A 12260-nucleotide genomic window follows, 5' to 3' on the forward strand; every position below is an offset into this window, starting at 1 on the left:
AATTTTGGTCTGTCTGCTAAATCTAATACTATGAAGGCTGAATCCCAGTCAGAGGAGCCGAAGCCCCTTTCTCCCCTCTCCGTGTTAGTAGCAGGATAATTGGCGTGGAGACTAGGTAAAACTAAGAGCTGGGCTATGTGGTCTCCCGGAGATATAGGATAGATTCCTCTGGGAGCCGAACACATGATTTTTACTTGTCCTTCATAATCTTGATCTATAACTCCGGGATGAACTACCAGGCCTTTCAATGCAGCAGAAGAGCGCCCTAGGAGTAACCCAAGGGTATTTGGTGGTAGGGGGCCTTTAAAGTCTGAAGGGATAGGCTGAACTCCCATCTGTGGAGTCAACACTATTCTGGTGGTGGCACGGATGTCCAATCCCGCGGAACCTGAAGTGGCTCTCCTTGGGGGGCCTGGTTGTTCCCGAATGACACTTGCATGCTGGTTGCCCCATATATTTGCAGGCCCTGGTGACGGGGGCCCCTCTGGGCGTTTTTTGGCAGTTCTAAGGGTTTCCCTTCTATATCTTTAATAGACCGGCACTCATTAGCCCAATGCCTGCCTTTCTTACACTTAGGGCACAACTCAGGGGTCTTTTGGGTTGTTTGTTCTGAAGCTGGGCTCCTACACTCTCTCTTTATATGTCCTAATTTCCCGCATTGAAAGCATTTGATACTTCTGTTAGTGATCCTGGCTTGTTTGTGGCTCTGTAATATGGCCGCGGCTAGGCCCACATTGGTGAGTGGCCCTCCTATTTCTCTACAGGCTTTCAACCAGGCATGTATCCCTTTTTGTTTCCAGGGTGTTATCACCTGTCTGCATTCCTTGGTACATTGTTCAAATACTAATTGCTCCACTAGGGGCATTGCTTGTTCCTGTTCTCCAAATATTCTGCCTGCGGCCTCCATCATACGAGCGACAAAGTCAGAAAATGGCTCGCTCAGCCCCTGAATAATTTTTGTCAAATTGCCTGATACTTCTCCTTTGTTGGTGAGGGCTTTCCATGCCTTGGCGGCGCACGTGTTTATTTGTGCGTATACCTGTAAGGGGAAGGCGGTCTGGTTGGCTACCCACTGTCCTTGGCCCATCAGCATATCATATGACCACTCAGGCTGTCCTTCGGCCGCGTTTGCACGTGCCTGGGTCATGCTGATATCATGCCACAATGCCTTCCATTCTATGTATTGCCCCATACGAGAAAGGCATGCCTTAGTTACATATTGCCAGTCTGCGGGTGTCATGGCTGTCTCTGTTAATCTCTCAACTTGTGCTATGGTATAGTTGGCACTGACCCCATAAGCCCGAACGGATTCTGCTAACTCCTTAACTTGTTTATGGCTCAGGGGCTGGTGAGAGTGTACGCCATTATCCTCAAATACAGGAAACATTTGTCTAATTGCCTGAAGAGTATCTGGGTGACAAAAGGAGAGTGCGCCACTCACGTAAGGTGGCGGGGCAACGGGCGTCGGGGGACACCCTGCTTTCATTTTTTCCTTGGTCCGCTTTTCAACTTTGCTGGTTCCCTTACTTCTGCACTCTGCGGTTTTATTCTCTTCCCCTTCCTCTGCGGACGTTAATTCCTCCTCAGATTCCCTATTGGAGAGTTGGAGGTCCCTCAACTCTTTCCAGGGGTATTTACTATTTTCTCCGAGGCGATCGTCACTCGCTTCTCGGGGCTCTTTCGCTTTTGCCCTAGGCGGGCTTTCTCCCTCACTCTGAGGTTTCTTTACCTTCGTTTTTGTGGCCTTTTTTCGGCAGCGCGCGCTCTCTGTTTCCCGTTCCGTTTCTGACATGCTCTCTTGGATATCTGTCAATGCTCTCTGACCTTCTTTTATTACCTTTTCACACCTCTCATCTTGCAGACAAGCTCTAATCAGTTTCCAGAGGGGCCTGGTGCCTCCCCTCAGGCTACCCTCCTCCTCCTCTCTATCAAGATCTTTCCCCAGTTTGTCCCAGCTCGGGATTGAGAGGGACCCTGAACAAATGAACCAGGGGGCCACACGGTCTACCTCCTTCACAAAAGATCCTAAGACTTTGCTGGAGACCTTCAAGTTTCGCTCTTTGAGAGCTGTCTGCAGCGCCGTGACTAATGACGGTGCATTCCCCATGGTGCCTCCTTATTTACAGAGAACCATCAACCATCATCCTAAAAGGCAGGGGCCTCTCGGAACTTACCCCTTCGGGCTTTCTTCTGACCTGCAGTTCTGAATCCTCTCCAGATGTCTGAAGGGTCCTCCCTGTGCCGGTGATGTTCTGGTTCCCGGGATTCGGCACCACTTGTCGCGTGCCCTGTCCTCGCCGGCAAGAACAGCATGCAACAACAGCAGGATTCTTCTGCAGAAAGCTTTATTCTTCAGCTCTTTGTGAAACAAATGAGTTGGGCAGGACCCAGAGGGGAAGGAGAGGCTTGCTTATATAGTTCTCATGCTCTGACCTGGTTGGTGCGGCTCTATATGCCTTATTAGCATAACCATTTGGTGGGTCTCATTGGTCCTTATGCCAAGGCGCAATTAGCATGTAGTTTAGTGGTATGGGATGATTTGTCATTAGGAAGTTCAGGGCCTTCCGGCTGCCCTGCATTGGGCGCTATTTTCTGAGCGCGGCTGCCAACAGTCCTGGGCTTAGAAGAGAAAGCAAGCTCCCAACTCCCTCTGGAAAACCCAGTCATGCTGATCAGACTTAAACTGAATCAACATCAGCCTGTCTCCCAACCTCTTGTGTCTGCAGCAGCCACATTGCTGGCTGCGCTGGGACTCGGGCAGGCGGCCCTCTGTGTGCACTGGCTGGCAGTGCTCAGGAAAGAAGGGGCCCAAAGAAGCCAGTTGTCAAGAGACTTACAAAGACTGTGTTCTTCCCAGAACTGTTTCCTGCCCTAGTCAGGTCAGCCTCTGGAGTGATATCTGATTTCTCCTCCTCGGCCAATAAATAGGAAGTTCAACCTCCAACCGTGAGGTAGGGGTCAGGAGAAGAGAAGAAGAAAACAGATACTCTATATTCATATTAGTTGTGGGTATTTTAACTTTATTTTTCTAATCCATATGCTTCTCTCTGAATAAACTGTTATTTCCACTATTTAATTTAAGGCCCACAGTGGTGACAAACTGCAGTCAAGTACAACTTTAGATTTTTTAGGTCCTTTATGTTCTTGAAATTTTCCTTGAAGCCATAGCATATTTCTGTTCTTTTAACATGCTTTTTAGTTTCTTTTCTTACCACTAGTTAACAGAGTTTGATTTTTTGTATCAGACAAATTCACTTTGAATCCTTAGAGATAAGCATTTTGAAAACTTACCTTTGAGCTGTTCTTCTACCATAGTTTTTCTTCCACCATAGTATTTTTCTTCCATCAGCCAACATTATCTAATGCAAAGTAATTTCCATTAACTTCAGAAGACACAGAAATATCTCAGGACATTTTTCACAGAGATTCGTGTATTACAACTTGAAACTGCCCTGAGACAGAGCTATCCTTTGTGAAACCCAAAAGGAGGGACAATTAAGTACAACTCTTCTCTAAAAAGTCCCTAGATGTGTAATTAAAATCAGTACTCAGAATCATGTAAATGATTTTGCTGGAATTACATAGTGTTATGTGGGTTAAAAGGAGAAAAAAAAATTATAATGGGTTATAGTAATATTTTTTTTACTTCCTAATAGTGCCATGATAAGACTATTAAATGAGTCACTCCAAATTGCAACAAATCTGAATTAGGTCATGCTCAAGTAACAAGTAATTTTCACTATCATACATCAGTCAAAGTTCTAGGCCCAGTGTTTTTAGAAAATACTTCTCTTCTTTTTATTTACAAGGATGAAGGATTTAAACTTTATCTTCCTCAAAATGACATATAAGTAATTTTATTTAGGATTTAGTACATAATAATCATTCTAATTACTTATAAATGTTAATTGCAGAATCTGATTTCTTAAATTTTGTTGGGCTAATATTTCAAGTCAATATGGGGAAGTCAGCAATTACCTGGATAATAATGCATTCTGGGTAAGAAAACAAATCGCCATGTACAACTGAATTGTAATAACTACTACCATAACCAGGTATGCGTTTAAAACTAACAACACTTGATCTATTTTGTTTTCTGTCCTTCCCGAAAGACACCTTTAAGTGAAGTCCACCCCTGTACCTCGGTATCAGCTGACCCATGAGGTCGTGCACAGGTCATGCCCGGACCTACACTCCAACTCCTCACCCAGCAGTACCCCAACTTCCCCCGTATCCCATCCCCCTCCAGTCGTACCTTGGATACGCCTTTCACGGGCAGCCCTGCTCAGGGCTGTGGTTCTGTTATTCATACTTGGTTTCCCGGCTATGACTCCTGTACTTCTTAAGAACAATAGTTCATACCCTCCACTTCCTTTCTGGGCCTTCTGTCCTTATGGAATTTCTAACCTAGCTTACATGTATCAGACTTTAGTCCCCAAATGATGTGTGGCCAGTGCCTCAGTTGAACCCATTCAAGCTCTAATGCAGTTATATATTTAAGAGTGAACTAAATAATATTGATAGTAGTCTTGCCATAGTATATGCATTTTTATGTTTAATTGGAAACTACTTTTCTGACATATTTGTTCAAAACCTATACTTATTTTCTTGTGAAATGCTCTACTTCCTTATCAATGAAATGCTGATTAAAGTTATTTGGAATCTGAATTAGCTTTTTTATGCATTTTGACCAATCCAAAGGATTTATTCAAGTTCATAATTATTTGTCATTAAACAAGAAATGATAATGTTTGTAAAAGCATTTTAAATATTGTAAAGTGTTCTATAGACGCTTATGGTTATCATTATACACAGCTGGTTGTCTCAAGCAGAATCAATAAACCATTAAGTCTCAAAATCTCCAGGTGAGTCAGATTTATTCAGGAAGTAGCTTCTTGACTATATGACGTTTCATATGTTAATATCTCATTTAGGAAATAATTGTATAAAGGTTCTACAAAGAATAGTATCAAATTGAATGAAAAGAATGAAAGTTGCTTTCAAATATGCTCACCTTGTTTTTCAGTTATGCTAGTGTGCTGAAAAGACCTGATTAAATACCTAAGATTGGGATGAAGATTTCTGTGCATTTAGAACACCTTTCCCTATACCTCATATAAAAATAATTTCTTTCCGCATAGTATTGTATCTTGGTGAGAACACAAGGTTAGTCAGCTAAAGCTGTCACATGACAGTTATATTGAAGAACAATGTCTAGTTTACTTAGCAAAAGGAACCTCAATTTGCCTATGCCTTAAAATACAGAAAAATTATGTGAATTAGGGTTTATGTGTGATTCATATTATTTCATGGGGAGAAATTTGATGGCTCTTCAAAATATGAATCAATTGAGCTTACTAAATGTTTTGAAAATTATGAGACTTCCTCACTTCCTTAGTATGTCAGGATCATGTCACTACCTACACATTTAATTATAACCCATATGGGAATATGTTCAGTATGTTTAGCTTTGTTCTAAATAGCATGCGCTTAAATGAAATTCACTCTCACTGGAAAAAAATTGTTTATAGCTATGTATTTTCTAAATGTGAGTAGACAAACATGCTGAAATCAAAGTGACATCAGAAATACCGACCCAAAGTAATTTGCTGGAGGGAAGTTCACGCATACTCAGAACGCCTGGAACTCTACTCTGGTTGAAGGTTTGTAAATAAATCTTGTACAGCGTAGTGGGCTGGAGGTTAGAGTCTATTTAGTATAAATAAGCAAAAACAGAGCTTGTATTTGACATACCTTGTTATGGAAGACTTTCCCCCTAGCTTTTCAAGTATTAGAATTCATAATAGAAAGTCAAATATATCCTTGGAAGTCTAATGGGTTTCATCAATTATAGGACATTTTAAAACATGTTTACTGGGACAATGAGCTACGGACAATTAGAAAAATCCTTATGCTCATTCTGGGCATATGCCTGGAATATTAATGTCCAAATTTGGGCTATCCTTGAGTTTCCCATTCAGGGAAAAGATAACTGCTCACTCTGTGTCAAGCATAATATAAAGTTTTTCATTCATAACTTTCAGTTTCTTATAACAACCAACAAGGTAGGCATTCTACCCGTAATTTACAGAAGAAGACTCTTACATTCACACTGTAAGAGCCAACTTTGTGCAGAGTTTTCAAACTGCAGTCATGCATGTATTTATTTATCTTAAGTAAATAAACTCATGTTTCATTCATGGAGAATGATATATTTATTTATTACAGATTGAAAAGGAAATGGCGTGATTCCCATGTCTGCAGACACTCCAGAGATGACTGAGCATGTAATGGGTCATTGCTCCAGGAGGTTCCTTTCAAGAATGGGATGATGGAGCAGGAGTTTAGAATCTGAAAGGATCAGGGAAAGAATAAAACATAGACTTACGCACTTGGAAGAAGATACAGACGTATGTTTCACACAAGGTGCTAAAGGACACTATTTTCCTTGTATATTCTGTATTCTTTGTTTTTCTCCCTTTTCCAGTAGTCATGCTTAGGATCCAGCCCAGTAACCAGCTACCTGCTCCTGTTTGTCATGGGCCCACAAGACATGAAACAGCTCAAGTAAACAGAAGAAATACTAGCAACTTCTCATTACCCAGTGTCTTGACCCTCAGATTCCCATGGAGGAGAACTCAGGAGGTTTCAAGTAAAAAGCATTATCTTTCTCAGAAGGGACCCTCTGATATGCCTCTCTGATTGTTTCTTTCTCCCTTCTTCAAGGTTAACTTGAAAAATATGACCCATTGCTTCCTCCTTTGGAAACTCTCCACACCCCCAACTGTTTGAGGAGAAGATGAGGTGAGTGGTGCTTATATTAAATCCCTTATTTCAGTTTGTTTTAAGGGTTGGCTTATTTGAAGCACTGACTCTGCTTTTGACTCCCTAGCCTGAGCAATCCATCAACAAGGTATGACCCAGTCATAAAAACGGTGACAGAGCCGGGGCTGGTCAAGGGCACTGTGTAGACAGTAGTGACTTTAATCACCACTGACATAGTCTAATGTGAGTCATATCTGTATCCAGTGTGATTCAACATTTTATTACCAATAGGAAACCTAAAGAGTATGGCAACAAGTTTAAAATTTAGGTGCACCCCAGCCTCTTTTAGTGACTTACAGTCATAGGAGGTAAGAACTAGAATGGACTTCTGTTTCTCCATTTGGTCCAAGCCCCTCAGTTATCTTAGAGAGAAGAAAATAGGAACAGTAACTTCTGACACATGCCAAATAAAGTATTACATAAAGCTCTCTATATAAGATTCTCCTTCTATATATTCATATTCTCTCAAATTCTTCTACTAATGTAGAAATCATTATACTGAATTTATAGTTGAAGACCTTGACCGTCAGAAGATTCAGGAATACTTTTAAATTTTTAAAAGAGGGAAAGCAGACATTTAAAAAAACGACTGTACCATAGAAAGAAAATTCCAGTTACAAAAGTGGATTTGAGGAAATCAGTTGTGGTTTTTGCATTCATCTCTGCAAATCATGATATCATCTGCACTGGGGCCCGCAGGGATGCAGAGAAGGTGAGAGCGGTATCAGTAGAAATTTGTAGAACTGATGGGCCTTCCTGATAGCTTTGCTCTGGGAGGTGAGAGGAAAGAGAAAGAAGAGCCAACCTTGACAACCAACTTTCAGCTAAAGGAACAGCCTGAATGGCAGAGACACTTGCAAAGATGAAAAGCTCTGATGAGAAGATTTGGGAAGTGGGCTGAGACAGGGAGCAAGCAGATCTGGAAACCTGGACAGGATACAGGCAACTTCATGTGGTTTTTAGGGTTGGGATCGGAGAATACATTTTCTGCCAAATGCCCTCTTACCTTTCCCTCTCTTATCCATGTGGCAGTCAAAATGGCACTTGGGCCTTGGGTTTGAAAATGCAGGTGTTACCAGCATTTTCTGGGTAACTATAGAGGTTGGCATTTAGCAACTCACATGATCTAAGACCTTGAGATTCCCTTAGACTTAGGGAGAGTTTAGGTAACGTGGAAGAAATGGTATTGTCGTAGAAGAGTTACTAGCGTATGAGGGATCTCATCTCAACCTAAACTGGGATTGGAATTTTGGTGTGTGTTTGACAAAAATGTGCAGCTCAAAGAGGCTATTTGGATGAAGTAGTTTACATAATAGGAAATGTCTCCAAAGCGGAGGTTGTCTGGAGGCAGAGATGGCACGGGATATGAGTGGATAGGATGTGGTCTTTTTTATTAACCATGGAGTTAGTCTAAATGCTGATGGAGACAGTGTCTTCAGGAAAATCTTAGGGATCTGTTTTCAGACCCATCATGGGTCTCAGGGGCCAAGGTGATAAAACAGGATACAGGTTACGGGAAAGCAATCATTTTCTCTCAACACATGAAATATTCTGCTCCGCTCTCCTCTTGTTTGATTGGTTTCTGAGAAGTTGGATGTAGTTATTTTCTTTGTTCCTCTTTAGGTAAAATGTTTTTTCCCTCTGGCTTCTTTCAGGATTTTTCCCTATATTTCTGATTTTCCATAATTTGAAAAGGATATTGCCAAAATATAGATTCCTTGCCATGTATCATGCTGGGCACCCTCTAAGCTTCCTGGATCTGTGGTTTGGCACCTGACATGAATTTAGGGGCATTCTCAGTTACTGTTGTTTCAAATGTTTTTTCTGTTTCCATCTCTTTGTTCTCCTCCTGAGATTTCCATTGCATGCACGTTACACCCTTCTGTACTTGTCCCACAGTCATTGGATAGTCTGTTTGGTTTCATTGAGAGCTTGTCCTCTTTGTTTTTCAGGCTTTGAGGATTCTGTTGATACAACCTCAGCCTCACAGATTCTTTCCGCAGCTTGTCTGGTCCACCAGCAAGCCATCAGGGGCATTGTTCATTCCTGTTATTGTGTTTTTTATCTCCGGCATCTTCTTTTTTTTCTTTCTTCGAGTTTCCATCTCCTTACTTATATTGCCCATCTGTTCTTGCATGCTTTCTACTTTATGCATTAAAGTCTTTATCGTGGTAATCAGTTGTTTTAAATTCCCCATCCCATATCCCTGCCATGTCTGCTTCTAATGGTTGCTCTATCCCTTCAAACTGTTTTCTTCTTTATGGTATGCTTGCAATTTTTTCTGATAGCCAGAAATTATGTATCCGGTCAAAGGAATTGCTATAAATAAACTTTAGTAAAGTGGTTGTGAGGTGTGGAGGGAAGGAGAAGCATTCTACAGATCTACGGCTAGGGGCGGCCTGTTAGTGAGCCTGTGCTTCCGGGCTCTGAAGGAGCATCATTTTCACCATGTCCAGCATAACATAGCCTGGGGCTGAGTTGGCAAAGGCTGTTTGAGCTTGAGGGGTTCCCTCTGGGAGAACCAGGAAAGCGGGCAGCACTCTGAGCAGGGAGCCAGCGTTAAGTGCCACACTCACATGGCTCTGCTAGCCAGGACCTCAATGAGGGAAGGAGTGTTATCTAACCCTGTGCTATGCATTTGGGCCCTACAATAATATGTGAATGAGACCCTGTAATTATCCATAGAGGACCCTGAGATTTGGGCTGTTGCTGTTACTGTGGTTTTGTAAACACAGAGTGGTGAGGCCTGGGGAGATGTGGATTACACTAGAGAAATAGCTCTGCAGCCGAAGTATGCTTCAGAATAACTCGTGGAACTGTCAAAAACGATCCATGCCCATGGCCCACTAGTACAGTTCCTGATTTAGAAGGTCTAGGGTGGCATTTGGCAATTGTGTTATGAAAAAGCTCCATGAGTATGAAGCTTATGCCTGTGGTTAAGAACCACAGAGAAAAACTTAGATTTTTGGAGGTATTTCCCTTTCTGGATTTATTATGCTATATCCTCATGCTCTTCTCCCCAGCTTTCCACATTCCCATTATAATAGCTTCCTTTCCCTGTAATTGGTTTCCGTAGTTCCTCACTGCAGGCTTTTCTGAAGAATTATTACTGGGACATCCAGACAGCCTTAGACCCTTAGATACTTCATACTTGGACTTGCATGAAAAGAAAAATTAAGAATGTAAACATCCTTTTTTCTTCCTTAGGAGAAAATGGCTCCCAATCTTGTTTTCTTTGATCAGTCCAATGTTAAAACAACTGTCTGAATATTTTTCTTCAAACACCCTCTCTCTTCCACTACCGTTTCCACAGCTCACTCTACTGGTATTTTTGCTTAAAAGTTACCAGTGGAATTTAGACGTCAAAGTGCCTTCAGCTTCTTTTCTTCACTCTGGCTCCACAGGCTACAACAACTTTCCAGAGCTGAAAGCCACACAAACAATCCCGCACCGTGCATGCTTTCATTCATTCCTGTGGAAACTAGGGGAGAATGTCTCTCTTTCGTAGAAGGAATGGCACTGAACATTAACTAGGTTAGTAAACTAATTCCTGGTTAATAAATCCTTTATTCCCCAATGGGACCTATAATTTTCAATCCAATGGAATTCTTTTCTTCTTGAAATAAAACTAAAATAACTGTGTAGCAGTTTCTTTCTCACTACAAAAATTTCAAATGTCCATTCTATTAACTGAGAAAATGGAGGTCAAATTTACATCAGGAATTTACTGTATTTTTCCATTGTCTCTCCAAGAATTGAAGAGAAAGTAGACAACACTCTTGTTTGAACAATGCGTAATTCTTCAGTCTTTCTTTATTACTTCTACATTCGTGCACTGAAACACTTTAAACACTTGTTTTAATCAGATTTTCCTTTTCAGGGAATTTACATGTTTCCTGAAACATGTCTGCTTCAAGGCCTTTGTGGAATCACCCTGTCCTCTTCCATTCAGTCTTCATTAGTCCCTAATAGAGGTAGACGCTCTTCCCCACGTCTGTAAATCATTTTGCCATACTCATTTCCCATTTGTTTATTCCCTTTTGAGCAACTACATACATACCCCATTCCCAGTTCTTGTATTTCCTTCCCTCTTTTAACATCAGGCCCCAGTCTCTTGCCTCCTCCTCTGATTACACTCCGTTGTCAGCAGTCTTTCTTTCTGTGGCCGTATCTCCAGGGCCTCTGCTTGCAGTGCGGGAGATAATAGGGCTTGGAGTTACATAGTCCAAGGGCTCTAAAATCTAGTGTCCAGCCTATCTTCTGTGTGATGTGGGACACATACATACTCTGCTGACGCTCTTGGTGTGTCGCTCTTTGTGTGTGTGAAGTACAGATGATGATCATCACAGCTACCCCAACCCCTTAATTTGTGGGGAAGGATGTGAGAACCATGGCAGTAGCTAGCATGATAAATTCTTTCAATGTAGAATAAAGTTGCCTGTTATCTACTATAGCACTAGGAGAGGTACCGGACACTCAATGAATGCTAACATTCAACTCAATGCGCCACTGAAAACAACACTGGCCCAGCTCAGTGGCTTTCACCTGACCCGGGGCGTTTGGGTGAAAGTGTGCATACTGGCCAGAGGAGGAGTGTTTGCGCTTAAGCACTTGACATGCAAGTCAAAACCATGGGACACAGTTTTGAGTTGTATGATTGCGCCATCTTAGCTGAAGGAGACTTGGACCTACTGCAGAATTTAAGGAAGGAGATGAAAAGCGAATATGAGGATGAGGTGGACTCTCAGAGATTCGTATACACGAAGTCCATTTTGACAGACCTGAGCAGACGTTTGTGGGATTTCCTGAAACAAGTGCCGTGGACAAGAGTATCTTTTCCTGTGGTATTTGCCTCATAACTCTGCAGTCCCTAAGTCTGATTTGATTCTTTGATGTAATTTTCACAAAGCCTCTCAGCCAGAGCCAGGGACTAACGATCTCTCCTTTTGGGGATGGGTTTGGAGGAGAAGTCTTGGGCTCCTGAGCTCTAATTCCTCAGGAGGGCTATGCAAGACTGTAGTGAGACCCACCAGAATGGGGTTGGGCAGCTCGTCATTGTCACACACGTCCGTGAGAGAAGTGCCAAAGTGCTCTCCTGGCATTGTAGTTGGTGGAGCCTGGCTGGGTTTTTCCCGTCAACTGCCAGAGCCCATCCAACAGGCCACGTGTGCGACAACACCCTTTTTAAATCTCTTCCACCAGGAATCTAAGGAAGAAGTGGGATGACCATTACTAGTAGTTTAATTAACTTCACTTTATTTCCACAAGTGCCACTGCACATCACACTTGGTCCAATGGTGAGAAGAAAAGGAAACCGAGTCAGTGGCCTTTTGGAATTTCCCACATTATGAAATTGGCCAATTGCATCCTTGTGGTGCTAATGTGTTGTTCTTCCCCATATCGTAGTTGAACTCAGGGTCAGTTCTTTTAGAGGT

The 12260-nt window shown here is 42.1% G+C and overlaps 1 protein-coding gene across 1 annotated transcript in view; it reads right to left on the reverse strand.

Moving 5' to 3' along the window:
* LOC140849725 (uncharacterized) overlaps window positions 1-4927 on the reverse strand; it is a 10854-nt gene extending 5927 nt beyond the window's left edge. The window contains exon 1 of the mRNA XM_073238070.1: window positions 812-4927. Coding sequence (XP_073094171.1) covers window positions 812-2107 — 1296 coding nt within the window. The 5' untranslated portion in view covers window positions 2108-4927. The remainder of the gene's footprint in view (window positions 1-811) is intronic.
* Between the last annotated feature and the right edge of the window lie 7333 nt (window positions 4928-12260).

The sequence above is a fragment of the Manis javanica genome, chromosome 5, assembly GCF_040802235.1.
Source record: "Manis javanica isolate MJ-LG chromosome 5, MJ_LKY, whole genome shotgun sequence".
NCBI lineage: Eukaryota > Metazoa > Chordata > Mammalia > Pholidota > Manidae > Manis > Manis javanica.